Genomic DNA, 18,863 nt, shown 5'->3' with positions numbered 1-18,863 from the left:
CACTATTCAGATAATCTCCCTTTTGTGACCAAAATGTATAACCACACTGTATCCACATTATTTTGCATTTGCCAAGTATTCGCCCACTCAGCCAGCCTGTCCAAGTCACCCTGCATTCTCTTAGCATCCTCCTCACAGCAGACACTGCCATCCACTTAGATTCATCTGTAAATTTGGAGATTATGGCATTCAATGCCTTTGTCCCACTTATTAATGTATACAGTAAACAGCTGAGGTCCCAGCACTGAACTCTGTGGCACCCCGTTCATCACTGCCTGCCACTCCAAGGAGCTGTTTATTCCAGGTCTCTGCTTCCTGTCTGTCAACTAGTTCTCTCTCCACTTTCCAAATGCTCAGTCATTACATCCTTAATGATTGACTCCAGCATTTTCCCCACCACTGATGTCAGGCTAACTGGCCTATCATTCGTCTCGCGCTCGCTCTCTCTTCAGATTATTGTGTTGTCATTCGTGAAGACCGATCCATACTATTTGTTTGCCTGGTCTGCCAAATTTTTTTTGTTCATTATAAATTTACTTGATTCTAACTGCATGGGACTTTCTTCTTCAGTTTTCTTTTCTCCTCTTATGTCTATAGAAGCTTTTGCAGTTGGTTTTTGTTTTCCACCACTTAGTTTCATGTTCTATTTTTCCTTTTCTGAATTAAACCTTCACCCTTCACTGAATTTTAAATTTTTCTCAGACCTCTGGTTTGCTGCTTTTTCTGGCCAATTTATATGCATCCTCTTTGGCTTTAATGCTTTCCCTGATTTCCCATGGTTGAGCCACCTTCCCTGTTTTACTCTTATGCCACACAGGGATGTACAATTGAAGTTCATCCATGTGTTCTTTAAATGTCTACCATTGCCTATCCACTGTCAACTCATTAAGTAACCTTGGCCAGTTTACCCTCGCCAATGCATGTCTTATACCATCAAAGTTAGATTTCTTTAAGTTCAGAACCTGAGTTTCAGATTTAGTTTTATCTCTCTCCATATTAATGAAGAGTTCTATCGTTATGGTTGCTCTTTCACAAAGGAGCTCGCACCACAATGTTGCTAATTAATTCTCTCTCATTACATAATACTCGGTCTAAAAATGGTTTGCTCTCTCGATGGTTCCTCGACATTTTGGTTGAGGAAACCATCTGTCATGCATTCCAGGAAATCCTCTTCCATCGCATTGCTGCCAAATTGGTTTGTCCAATCAGTATGTAGATTGAAGTCACCCATAATAATTGCTGTTCCCTTACTGCCTGCATTTCTAATTTCCTGTTTGATCTAGTTCCCAACATAACTACTGTTTGTGGCATGTACACAACTCCCACTAATGCTTTTTCTTTGTCCTTGGGTGTTCTGCAGCTCCACTCATATAGATTCCACGTCGTCCAGGCTTGCGTCCTCCTGTTACTATTGTGTTAATCTCCTCCTTAAACAACAATGTTACCCTACCTCCTTTTTTCTTTCTGTTTGTCTTTCCTGAAAATTGAATAACCCTGGATGTTGTGTTCCCATCCTTAGTCACCCTGGAACCAGGTCTCTGTGATCCCAATTATAATGTATCTATTAATAACTTTGTATAGTTAATTCATCCACCTATTACAAATGCTGCTTGCATGGAGACAGTCTTCAGGCTAATTTGTTTGTGAAATTTATTGCACTTCTAAATATCTTGTAAGTAACACAACAATGCAGCTGTTAAAGAGAAATAAAATTAGTTTTTTTTGGAGAAATTAAATTTTAAAAAGTAAATCATTTTGGCCAAACTATTGGAGAATTAAGGGATAAAATAGGAAATGATCCAGATAACTTTCACTCTGATGTCTTTGCTCATGTTGGCAAATGTCACTAGCCCCATGCAATTGTTCCTGGAAAATCTTCATGTACAGTTTGTTCAGGAGATATGGAGAGGATGTCTTCTAAAAGCTTTTCAGGAAGAATAGCTTGTTTCAGTTTTAACCTCTCAGAAGGAATGCTTGAGCATTTCTCACAAAGCTGCAAAAGGCTGAATTGGGTGTCTTATCTCTTGATAGGCTACACCCCAAATTAAATACTTGAGCAACATCAAATAGCCAGTCTTGAATCCTGTATGGTCAGGCATGTGACTTCCATTAAATGAAAAGTCAATTTAAGCTACACAATTTACAGTAACTTTTTAAAGAAAACTGTCCTTTTTTTTTTTGAACAAAAGTCCAGTATTTCCTCAGTATCTCAAGTGCACCAAATTTCAATTCTTTAGACTGAAGTCTCAAAGCACATTCAAGATATGTCATATTCTGATCATAAGTTTTACTCAACTTCTCACTAAGTTCATCTCTCCTATAAGCTGTCTTCTACTGCAACCAGTATTACAAACTTCTTGCAACTGCTTTTCTGCTCTGTGATTTCTTGGCTTGCTGTTCTCAAGTGCAGCTGTCTTCATGTGCCATTTCTATATTTGCCTTTATTTTATCTCCATATCTTGGTTAATTAGGACAAAAATGCTTCACCATGATCAGGATCTTTAATATTTTATATTGCAGTATACTTAAGTGAGGACGGCTAGTGGTAGTGGATTGGGTCAGTGACAGTTTGTTCTTAAGTCTGTAAGATTTCCTGCTCTTAAAGCATCAGTGAACCAGTTGGGTTTTTAACTGGATGCCTGATTGATGTAATGTTTTGTTTTGCTTATGTTACCTTTATAATTAAATTCAAATTCTCAAAATGCCATGGTGGTATTTGTATTAATGTTCCCTGGGTTTATTAATCTGGGACCTTGGATTTCTAACACAGTAATTAACAGTTGCCAGATCTCTCACTGACCCACCCACATGGTTAACTATTTCCTTCTTTATATCACTTTCTCCTTATGAAAACGGTGACTGCTGCAAGATATCTTTCCAGCAACATTGTTTTGCTGAAGAGTGTTGAGATGGCCCCTGACTTTAGTTTACTTCTGCTTTGATAACATTGTATTGTGACATTCAGTAGACATATACTCATCCAGAATACTTTGAAACCCAGAATATCTTTTATCATGCATTTCCCACATATCAAATGTTAGACTTTAGGAATTTACTATACAGTTACATTGTGCACAAAATATAATTTACATTTGGGAATGACAAAATATTTATTGCTTATGTTGTGTAACCTGATTTTGAAATGTTTGACTGTAATTTACCTTTTTGGAGGAATGTAGTAGTAATTTTGAACCACTATTGAATGAAGTGTTTTCCCCATAGTGTGATTCATTGTTTACCCTGTCAATGTCTCTCCCTTCGCTGGGATATGTTCATGTTATATCTTGTAGCTATGATGGACATGGAGATCAAGTTAATGCAACCTCACCCCTTCACCTACTAACCTTTTTGAGGTCACGTGGTCCATTAACATGTATGTCAAGTACTGATTTCTGCTGCAAATAGAGACATGCTCGTAATGAACTACAAATAGTTCATTTTTTTCAAAACTGCATGTCTGAACAAATGAAGGTGCATCTAAAGTTGTGCTGCCTGACATTTTTAATATATTGTCTTTTTCATAAAATAGGTCCATGCAGTGTTATGTATCTCAGGGTTGTGGCAGATCAGCATTGTTGTATGAGCTAATATATTTCAAATTTGCTAATAATTAATAACATAGAGAAAACAAAAATCCGTATTTGACTGGCAAGAACATTAAGAAATCACTCATTGCAGCCTTGCAGTAACAACCTGTTGCACTATTTTACAGTAGAGTGTAATGGTTGATCAACTGTGCAGAGCAAATTGTCAAACTGTATACTTATTTTGTCTTTGTCTATATGCAATTTTCAGCTGCAGAATCTTAGTCATAATGTCATCTTCACTTTGGATTCACTATTGAAGGGAGATCTGAAAGACGTCAAGGGGGTAAGTATTTGGATTTGGTGACCATTTTTGATGTAAATGCAAAAGATAAGGAAGTTGATATTTGCATAGGGAATCAGATACCTCCGTGCCAAATAACATTGTACCTTTGAAGATGATGTCATCACCGAGTTTTTCACCAAGGGAAAAAGCTAATTTTTAGTCAGTGTGGTGCTATATGTATAACAGGAAAAAAATCTTTGGTAAGATTATTGGTCAATGAATGCAAAGACCCTGCTTAGTTTAAAAGGTTTGAAGTGAGCAGACCAGGATGACCATATGTATCTTGTAAAGTCTGTATTGTGAAGCTACTCAACTTGTGTAAACATTTGAAAGTTTTCTTTAGTTACTGATCCCCTATTTACTACTAATCATGGCAAATGCGTAAACACGATATCTGTAGTTGGATCCCAAATGCACTGATGCTAAGTCGGCCCATAAAGGTTTACTTTAAGTTCCTAGAAATTATCTTTCATTCTCCTACTGCTTCAAATAACAAGTATAGTGGACCACCTCAAAATAAGAGTTGTGATTGTGCTGTGACTTTTATGTGCTACCTTTTGTGGTGCTCTGCAGCAATTCCACAACGATTATCAACACAACCTCCTTAATCTATGCATCTATCTCCTTTTTAAAAAAAACTACGAAAAATATTTGTGGGAACCTCCAATATGTCAGACATCATCCTGGTTTGGAAATATATTTTCATTTAGTTGTTGAATGAAGTTCCTGGAAATTCCTACCCTAACTAGCCCTCCACCTGTGGTGAAAGGGTTAAAATTATGTCCCAATACATGTGTGGATCTTATTATCTGTATGTAACCGGAATGGAATGTGTTGCTTAGTCTTGCCCTGTTGTTCGCATGAATATGTTACCGGAATGGAAGGTGTTGCTTAGTCTTGCCCTGTTGTTCGCATGAATATGTTGCCGGAATGGAATGTGTTGCTTATGGTGTTTATGCTACCAGCCTTGATAAGGAACAGACACTGTCAAACAGGATGTTGCAAGCTTAATTGGTTCCAGCTGAAACTCGTAAAGAGACTTGCCCTGTTGTTCGCATGAATGTTTAGATCTCGAAAGAGTATATAAGCTGGGAAAGTCCCCAGTTCGGTAGAGTCTGCTCCAGGTTACGTTTAACCGCCGAGCGTGGGTTGTTGGCAACCGCTCTACGAGAACTGACGGCTCCCAGTTCCGGTAACATGTAGAGTGAGTATAAACCAGACCCGTTGTAAGTACGAGACCTGGTTGAGGCGACACTGCGGGGAATAAAATACTTATATTCTAGCAAACTCGTCTCTCAGTTCTTTTCTCCTGGTCTGTGTCAGACTACTCTCCTGCGAACCCGATCCTTGAGAATTTATAAAACACCACCTGATGGTTTAGTGATTCATGGAGGCTAACTGTTCTCTTGTCAAGAGGCACTACCATTGGGCAATAAATGTTGGTTTTATTATTGTCATCTGTACTTCATAGAATCCCTAAGGTGCAGAAAGAACCATCAGGCCTGTCACGGCCACACTGACCATCTGAGTATCTCACCCAGATCTAGCCACCCCACAGCCACAATGGCTACCCAGCCCCCATCCTATGCATCTCTGGGTACAATGGAAAGCCAATCTACCTAATTTGCACATCTTTGGACACCAAGAGGAGTCTAGAGCACCCGGAGGAAACCTATACCGGCATGGGGAGAACGTATAAACCCCACAAACAGTCAAGGTTGGAATCGAACAGAGGTCCCTGATGCAGTGAAGCAGCATTGCTAACCACTAAGCCACCATGCCACCCTATCTTGGAGGGACAAATTTGGAAATCTGTAGAGTTGGCCTTCCTAACATGCAATCTTCTTCCTGACCTCTCCGCCCCCACCCCACTCCGGCCTATCACCCTCACCTTGACCTCCTTCCACCTATTGCATTTCCAACGCCCCTCCCCCAAGTCCCTCCTCCCTACCTTTTATCTTAGCTTGCTGGGCACACTTTCCTCATTCCTGAAGAAGGGCTTATGCCCGAAACGTCGATTCTCCTGTTCCTTGGATGCTGCCTGACCTGCGCTTTTCCAGCAACACAGTTTCAGCTCTGATCTCCAGCATCTGCAGTCCTCACTTTCTCCTCCTGCATCCAAACCAATTACTAACCATGTCACAAAATTACCTCCACTTTCATGTACCTTCATTTGTAATCACTTATGTGGAACCTGATTTTAAACTTTTTCTCAAAATTTGCATTGACAAAAGTTGTATGCACTTTCATATTCGTCATTGCATTGACTTCAATGTCAGCACAGTTCCATGAACGTAACCGACTTGTTACGAATCCATGCTGATTCTCCTGATCAACTGATATTTGCTTAATTGTGTTGCACTATCCCTGATGACCGATTCTAGTAAGGTGCCCACAATCTTCTACACCCATAGGCACAAATCAGGTGTGTGACACCTGTTCCACTTGCCTGGAAATTCCTACTTAAGTGTTCTGTGCATTTGAAAAACAGCAATTCATAAGATTCAACACCTTGAGTAAAATTAAATGACAACTTTGGAAGCAGTGCCTGTACTGAGTGAGAAACAGACAGAGAAATTGGTTTGTAGTCAACTCTTAGCTTCCTCCCTCGTTCAATTCAAATTGAGTTGAGGTTTATTTTGTGTAAAAACCATAGGCATCGTTGCTGAATTTGGAGAAATTTGGAAAATTATGACTACATGTTTAATAACTCTGGGGTGAAAACCATCTGGTCCAGCATGCCCCATTACTATCTATCCATATTAAATACACCAAGTTCCTTCCATTTTTTCCCTTGATTATTTTAGTACTTTCTTTATATTAGTGGAGGGAGAACCGTAATGAGGTTAATGTAAAAGTATGTCACCGGGGCATTCGGACGAGCAGGGAACAAAGAATAAATATGTATAATGTAGGATGCTGAGAGTAAAAATAAGTTTTTGCAGTACAAGATTAGCAAGGGAGCTATTAGTGAAGTGCTTGAACACCAAAATAAAGATGAGCATTTTTTTCTTTTTTTTGTAAGAAAAGCTAACAGTAACATCTTTGAAGTTTTCACCAGGAAATGCATCTGATGAGTAATTATGTAATCCTGTGGATAGTCAAACACCTTGTTGAAGCAGGCTGCACAACGTGTAATTTTCTGTGCCTTCATTTCCATTGAAAATAAAATGGACTTGAGTGCAGTTTCTTGTGTAAAGATGACATACTTTTATTTTTGACAATGGACCAAATCTGAAAATGACTGCTTTGAATGGAGGAGAATGTGGACAGCGAGAATAGCTAAAGTTTTAATAAATTGTTTACTGGAGCTGCTTTACAAGTAATCGGAGCTAACAGGTGTAAAAGAAACTATTTTCCTATGTGAAAGTGTCCAAGACAGACCAATTGTTTCCACTTGTTTATGTTCAGGCTGACGCTTCCCCGAGATGTTGGTTAGGTTCCCTTTTCCATTGACCACTTGGAAAATTGAGAGCATTCAACTTACGGGTTAGCCTATGATCAGATAACCAGGAGAAAGCGTCAAGTGGTGTGTGTAAAAAAGAATGAAATGTGCCAGTAAGTCCAGCTCCTTAGAGCTGTTTGTGGAGTTGCCTTTTGTAGAATGACCACATTGGATCCAATCTAAACTCTGCCTTATTTAATAGCAATAAAATTGTCCTGCAAAACTTCAAAGAATTCCTTCAAATAAGCATTAAGTTCATAATATTTTTAAATGTTTTAAAAGATTTGAATACTGGTGACATTTATCATGAAGTTGTGAGTTAGGTGACATTATGCAACCATTTTAGGACCCATACGTGCAAAGGTCATTGACAGATCCTTTCCATTAGCTTTACTTGAACAAATTAGGTCAACAGTAAAGGTATTGATATTTATCAGAAAACCAAGCTAGTATGCAACAGAACTTCAGGAGAGGATCTTGCTTGATCAGGCACTTAATTTTTGACTTTCTTTCCTGAGCAACTGCAAAACATTATGACTTGGGCTACAATGCATATTCATGCTTAGTGCAAAGGACTATGCAAAGGAGAGTATAGCTCCATCAGGAAATTTGTGATGAATGCTCAGATAAGGTATCTGGCTAAGATCCAAGAGGCAAATACTTATATCATTTTAGAGACCGAAATCAGTTGTTTCTTTAGGAGGATGAACTAATGACCCAAATGGTCTGTCTAATCCTTATTCATGTGTACTGCAGAAATGACTTTTTTTTTTTGAAAACTGCCTATTTGGTAAATTATTTATCATTCGATATTATTTGTATTAAACAGGACCTGAAGAAACCTTTTGACAAAGCATGGAAGGATTATGAAACAAAATTGTAAGTACAGTTATTGTTTGGCAGGAAGCATGATGAGAGTTCAGCTTTTTTTTTTGTTGGATTCTCTCAAACTATATTAAGTTTATTATGCTGATATCAGTTGACTGCCTCACTTAGTAAAAATGAGGCAAAAGCTTGGTACTTGCAAAATTCAATATGCCATTCCTTAGAAGTCTTGTTCAAACTAAAGAATGTGACTTCCAGGATATCCTTAAAGTCATCAGAGTTGTAGACGCAGTGGAAGTTAAATTGAGGTATGTTGCCTTGAAAGTGCCCACCTCGGAAAGCTTATCATTTCCCATGCTCAATGTATAAATCACATCCCACCCTGGCTCTTACTGGGTGGATTACCATCTCACCGGGGCTTGATTGCAGTCCATATTGGCCATCACTTGTTAAACCTGCCATCTCCTATTGCTTGTTGGTTCCTCAAACACACTACCTTGCACCCAACCCTCCTCAATATCTCTCAAAGGCTGAAATGCAAAAGCATGTATTGCACTTCGGCAGTCAAACCAAAACTGAGAGCAACACCGATATTAGATCAAATTCTATTTAGCATAGCAGTTTTATGGGATGAAATAATCTAGTGTTGTGACAGAAGACCAAGATTTTACAGCCTACCAAAAGACCTCTGCCAGAATTATCTATTTCCAGCAATTCTTTATCAGACAGCAACATAAACATGAATATCTATTAAATCAGCAACATGGATAAAATCCATGAATTTTGACATGCAGCCAAACTATGAAATGGAAATGTTTAAAAACCGTTCTAACGAATACAACAGGACATGAGAAGACAAGATGCACAGTGGTACTATGCTGCATTGTCAACAGATTGAAATAAGAGTCTATGTAATTTTCAAACAAAATGCTGAATGCCAAGTTCCCTACAGAGATTTTATGCATGTCTATGATGCATGAAAATGGATAAGACAGTTTGGTGGCCAGCATAGTGAATACAGCTTATTAGTGTAAGGCATGTCACAATGATTTCAAGATGGCCTATTTAAAAGCAGTCAACCTTATTGCAATTAGTCATACTTCAATGTTTAAATGCCTGCTTTAATCATGCATTCAGTGATTTGTGCTCAATGTAATTGGTTGACAGTAAATTAACTACCATGGAGTGAGAATAAGTCAACTATCTGCATTTTGTAATTTAGTCTTCGGTCCAACTTGTCCATGTTGACCAGATATCCAGTTTGTGTGACTGGAGGCTGGCATCCAGTGGCATACCAGAGATCAGTGCTAGGTCCCTGATTGTTCATGTCACCTGTTTGTGTCATACATAGACAAGGTGGAAAATACATTTGGCATGCTTGCCATCATTGCTCAGACCTTGTAGTTGTCCTTTCCTTGCATACAAGCTACTTATCTGATATCTCCCATATCTGAAAATCAGTCAAGAGTGATCCCTATGTGTTTGTTTGTGATTAAAAGAAAATCTCAATTATATTCTCTGAGCAAGCTGTACCTTCAAGGCTTCAGTGATAACTGCATGTGCAACATCATAAGAGTAACAGACTTTATAAAATCGTACTCTTTAGCCTTTTCCACTGCTGCCTCACACAGTGTTAAGGACCTCAGTTCAATTCTAGCATCAGGCAAATATCTTGTGGTTTTCTCTGGATGCTTTGGTTTCTTCCCATAGTCCAAAAATGTGCAAGTTAGATGGATTGGTCATGCTAAGTTGCCCAGTGTCCAGGGATGTGAAGGTTAGGTGAATTAGCCATGGCAAATGTAGAGTTACAGACTCACCCCACTGTAATCATGTGTGGCATGCTGTTCGGAGAGTCAATGTGGACTCATTGGGCCAAATGGCTTGTTTACACACTGTGTAGTGGTTCTGCGATTCAACAATTTATGAATAAACCATTGGGCAAATTTGTTTTCCAGAATGTCAATCTCTAGAGAGAAATATTTTTTCCTCTGTTGTGTATATCTGTGTGTTTTGGAATGATTTATAGAGCTAAGCATTTGGGTATTAACGAGTAGGTTAATTATTCTTGTATTTTTATTGAATGTTTTGTTTTAACAGCAATAGTTGTTTATTAAGAGACATGGTTGATCAGTTTTGTTTAAAAACTGTACATAATTGGCCACCCTGGTAACTGTAAGAAGTTATTTTCTGTTATCCATGGAATAGTAAGACTACAGTAATTCCTCCAACCTGAGATAAAACTGCAGTAGCATAGTCGGCATGGATTTATGAAGGGGAAATTATGCTTGACAAATCTGTTGGAATTCAATGAAGATATAACTAGTAGACAAGGGGGTGCCAGTTGATGTAGTATATTTGGATATTCAGAATGCATTTGACAAAATCCCGCATAAAATGATTGCGCAAGATTAAAGTGCATGGGATTGGGGGAAGTGTATTGAGATGGATAGAAAACTGGTTGGCAGAAAGTAAACAGTTAATGGGTCCTTTTCAACTTGCCAGGCAGTAACTACTGGAATGCCATAGGCATCGGTGCCAGGGCCCCAACTATTCACAATATATATTAATAATTTGGATGAGGGAACAAAATGTAGCATCTCAAAGTTTGCAGATGATACCCAGTTGGGTAGGAGGGTGAACGTGATGAGGATGCAGAGATCCTTTAGCATGATCTCAATAGGTTGGGTGAGTGAACAAATCAATGGTAGATGCAGTAGTATTTGGATAAATGCAAGGTTATTCACTTTGAAAGCAAAAATGCAAAGGAAGATTGATGCCTGAATGGCTGTAAACTGGGAGAGGGGAGTGTTCAGTGGGATCTGGGTCTCCTTGTGCTCTAGTCGCTGAAAGTAGGCATGCAGGTGCAGCAGGCAGTAAAGAAGGGAAATGGTATGCTGACCTTTGTTCCGAGTGGTTTCAAGTACAGGAGCAGGGCTGTGTTGCAGTTATACAGGGCCTTGGTGAGGCCACACCGAGATTATTGTGTGCAGTTTTGATCTTGTTTTTGGGGGGAAGGATGCTTTTGCTCTTCAGTGCAGCAAAGGTTTATCAGGCTGATGCTGAGGATGACTGGACTGATAAGTGTGGAAAGATTGACTGATTAGGTTAGCACTGTTTATGCTGGAGTTTAGATGAGTGAGGAGGAGATCTCAGCGAGACTTGTAAAATTCTAACAAGATTTATTCAGGATAGATGCAGGGATAATGCTCCCGATGGTGGGTGCGTACAGAATTGGAGTCACAGTGTGAGCATTCGAGGTGGACTGTTTCGGATGGAGATGAGACATTTCTTCACCACCCAAAGAGCGGTAAACCTGTGTAATTCATTACCACAGGAAGTAGTTGATGCCAAAATATTGAACCTCTTCACGAGGAGGATAGATATAGCACTTGGGGTGAATGGGGTCAAAGGTTGTGGGGAGAAAGCAGGGTTAGACTTTGCATTGGATGATCAGCTATGACTCTGTTGGATGATGGAGCAGGCTCAAAAGGCTAAATGGCTGCCTCCTGCTCCTATCTTTTATGTTTCTATGCACCCTTCTCCATCCCTGTGATCTCTGCCCTTTTGCAATTCTGGTCTTTGGGGCATCCCGTTTTCTTCACGACACCATTGCCAACCTTGTTTCTAGTTGGCTTGGTACTGAGCTCTGGAAATTTTTTCCCCTTACCCTTTACTGTCTTCCTTTTTAAGATAACCCTTCCAATCTACACCTTTGATCGAACATTTGGTCAACTGTCTAAATAACTTGGTGCCACACTTTGTCTGATAGTGTTCCTGTTGAACCTTACGGAAGAGCCTGCCATATTAAAGGCAGTATATTAAGTTGATTTCCAATGCAATGCAGATTGTAAGGCAGCTGTTCTGTATAGTCTTTGATATATTTGTATTGCTGATTCTTTTGTCTTTTTCTGCTTCTGTGCCTGAAACTGTCATTTGTCCCTCCTTTTTAAAGGAAGGCTGGTGTGTTTTGGCATGTCATCAGGGATGGAGTCAACGATGTTTCTAGTTTGTATATTTGGATGGAAATTATGCTGAAATGTAGCTGAAAGCCATTTTCTTCTAATCTCAGCCTTCAAACTCTATGCATCTTCCCACTCACATTATGAACCTTATTCCTTCTTGTTATTTTTGCTTCCTTCCCATTCTCTGACTAGCATTTCTACACAAACCTCTTCGTTTTTTATGTTAACGACTCAATTGTACTCCTCTGCACCATTGCTGACTGCCTTCAATTCTGAGGAAGGGTCACCAGACCCGAAATGTTAACTTTGATTTCCTTTCACAGATGTTGCAAGATCTACTGTGTTTTTCTAGCAATTTCTGTTTCTGTTTGATTTACATCAACTGATTTGCAGTTTTAATTAGCCTTTTATTTATTTTATGACGTCAAGAGGCCTAACCCTTTGTGGTTAATTAGGTTATTTCTTTGTTTTCTCCTTGCTGAACCCCTCTTTCTTCCAAGAGACCTAGTTTGCTTTCAATAAGCAATTTTTAAAAAATGAATTGTTCGAATAAGAAATTTAAAAAGTGGGTCGTCTTGTCTCTCTTTATCTCTGCTTAGTGCACTTTGGAGATTTTACAGAAAATCATGCATATGTGAATATAACATTTATAAATACAGATTACAGCATTGTCTACAAGAGTAACGGTTACTGAAATACTTGGAGTTTTCAGCAGAATTCACATACTAAATTCCATAGAGACATGTAAAATTAAAGTGGTTGATGGTTCTTCGAGAGTGTCTCAGAAGATCCAATGTTCTTCATTTTTACTTGAGATTTTGTTTAACAAGACTAATCCAGACTTGACTTCAGTGCACATAACCTTCACATAATGAAGCTGAAATGATTGGTGAGGGGCTTATTGGAGGCTTTCTTTTATATTGCAACTTGCTGCAAAAAATGTGACCTCTATTACAGTACTAAAATTGAAAAAGAGAAACGGGAACATGCAAAGCAGCATGGGATGATTCGAACTGAAATTACAGGAGCTGAAATAGCAGAAGAAATGGAAAAGGAGCGACGGGTCTTTCAGCTCCAGATGTGTGAGGTTAGACTGTCTACGTATATAAATTGATCTTTGTGTGAAAAGTTTTTATATGATTTGGGTTTGTAGCCGACATCAACCTTTTCCCTGTACATTGCTTTGTCAAGTTTTCATATTAGTGTTTTATAATGCAAAAGCATTTTTCCAATATCTTTAGATTGAGAAAGGCCTTTTTGTATAAGTTGATGCATTTTCAGATCTCTGAGATGTTAGGGTAATGCTATAGATGGGTTTTCCACACTTACTGGTTTTATGTTTGACCTGATTTTTGTAGTGATTTTTCCTTGCTTGGTAATTTCAAAACTTTTATTCAGTAGGTGGGTACCTCAGAACCCCTGGCCAACTTAGTTAATTGTATATAATACTTTGAACTTTGAACAACAAGCTGATCTCACCCACCTTATTGGTTTACTTTTCATTCTGCAATGGGTGACCTTAAGCCTCGATTTGTGCCAGATCTGCAAAGACTATTTTTGATCAGTGTTACTATTTAATCCAGCCTGTATTCACAGGTGTATTTGTTCCACCTCCTGTACCTGGCTAAACGTCCTTCCTCATTTTCTCCCTGGGAGGCAATCTGTCTTTTGGTCCAGATCACTCCCTGATTATCTCTTGTTGGGTACCACCAAAGAAAAGAGAGGAAATGCGATATAAGGGAGGAAAAAGAGAAGCAGAGAAAAGAATGGTTGCAGCAAGATTAAGAGAAGTAGCATGTTTAAGATAGTGAATACAAAAAGGCAAGAAATTCAAATCACTGGCATTAAGAGAACGGTGTGCTTGCATCCCTGAAACATGAGAGCAGCATAAAATTCAGGAAAGGGCATACCTGCAGGAGAATGCTTACCAGTTGTGTATCACTATATTAGAAATCTGGACAGTAGTTTTGTCCATTATCTGAGGCTCCAACACAAATGTCTGGACACTTGTTAGGTACAGAAGACTTAAAACTCTCTCTGAATCATTCCCAAGTGGGAAAATCTGGTTATACTTTCGTTTTATAGTTCACCTTTGCAAATGGTGAAAAATAGATCCTTATAGAAGCTAGTTTGGTTAATTGTTAGAAACCCATAACACCTCATTTTGCTGCAACTCATTTGTACTTAATGCTACATCGCTTTGACATTTCTGTTTAAATGTTGAATCAGCTTATTTCTGAAATTCCTTCTCTTCGGTGCTTGATATATTCATGTGTTTTGAAGTAAATACTATTGTTTTACTAATTGAAGGTGAAATGCTGTCCTTGAGTCGCTTATCCTGCAACCTAGTTCTGAGGGAGGTTCACTCAATGCAAAACATTAACTTTGATATCTCTCTGCAAATGCTGCCTGACCTGCTGAGCATTTCCAGGATTTCTGGTTTTGTTTGATTTACAGTACCTGCAGATTTTTTTGGGTACCTGGATAATTGTTAGCACTGGAGTGCTGAGGAGACTGACTTCTCAGAATTAAAAATGTACCTTGTTTCTTTTCCCTTGTGTAGTATCTCATTAAAGTGAATGAAATCAAGACAAAAAAGGGTGTGGATTTGCTCCAAAATCTCATCAAATATTACCATGCACAATGCAAGTAAGTTTTTTAAAATAAAATTCACTTTATTTTGGTCTTGCAGTCTTTATGGATCAGTAATGATACCCATGTATAATCAGCCTACTGCTTAAAAAAAACAATCCAATGCTAGTATTTTGTGTAAATGACAAGCCATTTGCTTACATCTAAAATCCTACGTTACAGTTGTAATTTCACTTCAAAAATATTTCATTTTCTGTCAGCAAAGCTCTTTGGAAAGTGTGCAAGTTGAGAATGGTGCTATATAAAAGCAAATCTTTTTGCTTCCAGAAATCCCAAGTAGTAGAGAAAACAAGTAGTGAAATCTCAGTTTTTAAAAATTAAAAACTCCGTGCTAGAACAGGTTGTTATTGGGTACAAAAATTAAACTTATTTTAAACTTTGAAGTGATGCTGGTGAGAAGAGTGAATGCAAAAGTAAGAAATCTGAAAGCAGTTGTTGGGCTTTTGATTTTTTTTTTTACACAAAACTGAAACTTCTACTAAGAAGAAATAGCTGAATGAGGTGAAGAGTTCCATGATTTTTACAGGGATGAAATATAGTAAAAAATAGAAGACTTTGACAATTCCAGTGTAACGAGATAAAATGTAGAACTGGGATTATTGAAGCAAAGATGTAGGAAATGTCAGAGCAGCTTACAATAATTTTTTGTGATGTGCAAAAGGTTTTGTTTAAAATCCTTAATTAAATGTAAGTCATTTTAAAAAAACACTGTCATAAAGTAAGTAATAGAAAATACTGCAAGAGTTTGAAAAGAACTTAAAAGACTTGTTGGCAATCACCCACCTGCTAATGAGTATGATTGTTCACCTTCTGTTGGTCCTTGTGTAACTGACGATCCTGAGCATGGGACTGCATCTGTGGCTAGAAATTTGGCAGATGTTTCTGGGAGGTGGAACTGATCCTTGGTCTTGCGATCTTTGGCATTCTTTTCTCCAGTTCCTTCTTTGTACTTCCTGTTGCTGACAGGTTTTCTTTAAGAATTATGTTCCTTCATACAGGAGTTTCCTGTATGTTGGTTTCTTCTGATTTGAGGATCTCCATGCTTTGACATTTTATATTGCGTTTCTTGTGGAAAAACTTCAGGGAATCTTTTTGAAAAGCATCCTTCATCCTCCTCTCACTTGAGTGCCTTCCTTGAACGGGGCAAAGATTGCTTTGGTAGTCAGAACTCGGACATCCTAAGTAAGTGGCCAGCCCGGTGGAATTGGTTCTGAATGATCATTACTCCAATGCTGCTGATGTCAGTATGCCTGTCCCCCCAGCTGATACGGAGAATCTATCTCAAATAATACTACTTGACAGTCTTGAGGTAACACAGATATGGAATCAAAGTTTCGGAGCCATATAAAAGAGTTGCGAAGATATTTGCCTTGTATACAAGAATCTTGTGTTATGGACCAGGCTAGACCCCAATATTTTAAGAAGGTAGCCTAGACCCTAATGTTTTATTTTAAAGGCAGATGTTAAGTGGATATTCCAGCTGGTCAAACCACTCTGCTTTAAGCAAAACAGAATTTATTTAAACATTACAGTTGAAACACTAACAAACAAAACTGAATTTAGAATAACTTAACTATTGGAAAATATAACCGACCCGATTCAGTAACTATTGCTAATTAACAGTTCCAATACAGCAACATCTCTCAAAACACCCTTTGGCAAATGGTAGTTCAAACACATTCTTACAGGCAGGAGGGAGCAACATCCAAAGAGATTTTGGAAGACTGTCAGAGGAGTTCCTTACTGAAGCTTGAAACTCCCCATAACACTAACATTTTGTGACTGCTACAGCTAAAACAAACTAGAAAAAACCTGATTTGGGAGAACTGACCACTTCCCTTCCATTGTTAAACTAGACATTTCAGTACCTCTACCTTTACAACCTATCTGCAAAAAAAGGACAAAACTTTCTCAAAGTGACAGTATTGTCAGACTTTGTATCAGCGCACATGTCACAGTTGTTGAAGATACTCATTCTTGGGGTCTGAAGGTGGCGCTCCTAGGTTGGATGTCATGTTCAATCTCTACATTGATGTCAGCCTTAGATTAGAGGTAATATCCAACCTAAGAGTTGTGTTCCATGTTGTACATTTGCTTGCTGAGCTGGAAGATTTGTTACAGTTGTTCATGGGTGGTGCTCAGTCAGATGGCATTGATTTCCCATCTTTGGGCTAGTTCGAGTGTATTGCACCCATAGGTGTTTGCGATTTTTGAGAAGATTTGTAGCTCTGGTGGTACGTTTGCTCGCTGAGCTGGAAGATTTGTAATCTTCCAGCTCAGCGAGCAAACGTACAACCTGAGCTGCAAATCTTAAAACTGTCAGTGATTTTCCATGTTTGGCTTGATCTTAAGAGGGATGGACTGGAATTTGAAGGGCTGGAAGAATTCCTGAGATTGGCAGGGATTTCTTCTTTGTCCCAGATTTTGAAGAACCATTCATGGAGATTTCAGAAGAGCTCTGCTTCAAGTTTGACAATCTCAGCTAGAATCCGAAATAATCTTGTGGCATTTTCATTCTTATTTGTCTCTTGGCGGCTTTACCTAAATGGGAATTTTAAGGCTATCTTTGGGAATTTGGGAGATTTCCTCAAACAGGTCCTCATTGATCTTGCGTCACAGTTGAGTTCTCTCTATTGGAGGCTGCTGTTTTCTGTCCTTTTTCAAAAGGCTTCTAAACTGCACTGGCTTGAGACCAAGAGTGGCAGATCTATATATTACCTTTGGTGGCACAAGAAAGCATAGGAGTTGTTTTTCATAGTTATAGAGATGTACAGCATGCAAACCGACCCTTTGGTCCAACTCGCCCATGTCAACCAGGTATCCTAAATTAATCTGGTCCCATTTGCCAGCATTTGGCCCATATCCCTCTTAAACCCTTCCTATTCATATACCAATCCAGATACCTTTTACATATTGTAATCATACCAATCTCCTCCACTTCCTCTGGCAGTTTATTCCATACGTGCACCTCCCTCTGTATGAAAAGGTTGCCCCTTAGGTCCCTTTTCTTTTACTACTTTCTCCTCACTTTAAACCTATGCCCTCTAGTGTTGGATTCTCCCACCCCAAAGAAAAGACTGTGGCTGTTCACCCCATCCATGCCCCTCATGAGTTTATAAGCCTCTAAGATCACTTCTCAGCCTCCAGTCTTCCAGGGGAAATCGACCAAGCCTATTCAGCCTCTGCTTATAGCTCAAAGTCTTCAACCCTGGCAGCATCCTTGTAAATCTTTTCTGAACCCTTTCAAGTTTTATAACATCTTTCTAAGCAAAGAGACAAGAATTGAATGCATTATTCCAAAAGTGGCCCAACCAATCTCCTGTACAACTGTACCATGACCTCCTAATTCCTATAAGTCAGTACACTGACCAACAAAGGCAAGTATACCAAATGCCGACTCCATTATCCTGTACACCTGTGACTTCACTTTCAAGAAACTATGAACTGCGCACCAAGGTCTTTTTTCGGCAACAGGACCTCACCATTAAGTGTATAAGTCCTGCCCTGATTTGTCCGACCAAAATGTAGCATCTCATTTATCTATATTAAACCTCCTCTGCCAATCCTCAGCCCATTGACCCATTTGATCAAGGTCTGGTTGTGCTCTGAGTTAACCTTCCTTTTGCTGTCCACTTCACCACCAATTTTGGTTTCAGCAGAGTTGCAGCTCCTTCATTTTCTGAATCCACCATTGGTTCTTGATTTCCCTTATTCTTCTTTGTAACTCAGCCCATGCTGTTTAATGAGTTCTCTTTGCTTCACTGGTGAAGTTTTGCCCGGTGTGGAGAGCTTTCCTCCTCTTGTCCTGGATGATGTGGTCATTTTCATCAAACCAGTCTTGGTGTTTCCTGGTCTTGTAGCAGATGTTTCCTTCACAGCAGGAGATGATGGATGTCTTCAGCTTTTTCCAGATTCTCTCCACTCCATTAAAACAAACTATTTGGAGATTTTTATGGAGACAACATTAGAGGGCTATTAGAATCTTAAAATATTTCTTTAGAGTTTTACTTCAGGGTTTCTTCACAGTTTTGAAGTGTAGTCAGTGTTGTAGTGTATATTTTAAAAAAATGAAAACAAGCTCCCTAAAACTTTGTTGCTTATTACACTTG

The 18,863-nt window shown here is 38.8% G+C and overlaps 1 protein-coding gene across 3 annotated transcripts in view; it reads left to right on the top strand.

Annotated features, from left to right (window-relative positions):
- The window catches only part of LOC122549488 (arf-GAP with SH3 domain, ANK repeat and PH domain-containing protein 1-like), a 365,329-nt gene that overhangs the window by 148,283 nt on the left and 198,183 nt on the right, over positions 1-18,863 (top strand). For all 3 annotated transcript variants that reach the window (XM_087986272.1, XM_087986271.1, XM_087986270.1), the window contains 4 exons: positions 3,796-3,870; positions 8,145-8,194; positions 13,060-13,189; positions 14,666-14,751. In XM_087986272.1, coding sequence (XP_087842398.1) covers positions 3,796-3,870; positions 8,145-8,194; positions 13,060-13,189; positions 14,666-14,751 — 341 coding nt within the window. The remainder of the gene's footprint in view (positions 1-3,795; positions 3,871-8,144; positions 8,195-13,059; positions 13,190-14,665; positions 14,752-18,863) is intronic.

This window comes from Chiloscyllium plagiosum, unplaced genomic scaffold (assembly GCF_037043375.1).
Source record: "Chiloscyllium plagiosum isolate Xiang-an unplaced genomic scaffold, Cpla_swu_hap1 HiC_scaffold_4, whole genome shotgun sequence".
NCBI lineage: Eukaryota > Metazoa > Chordata > Chondrichthyes > Orectolobiformes > Hemiscylliidae > Chiloscyllium > Chiloscyllium plagiosum.
This window is presented reverse-complemented; position numbering and strand designations above follow the sequence as displayed.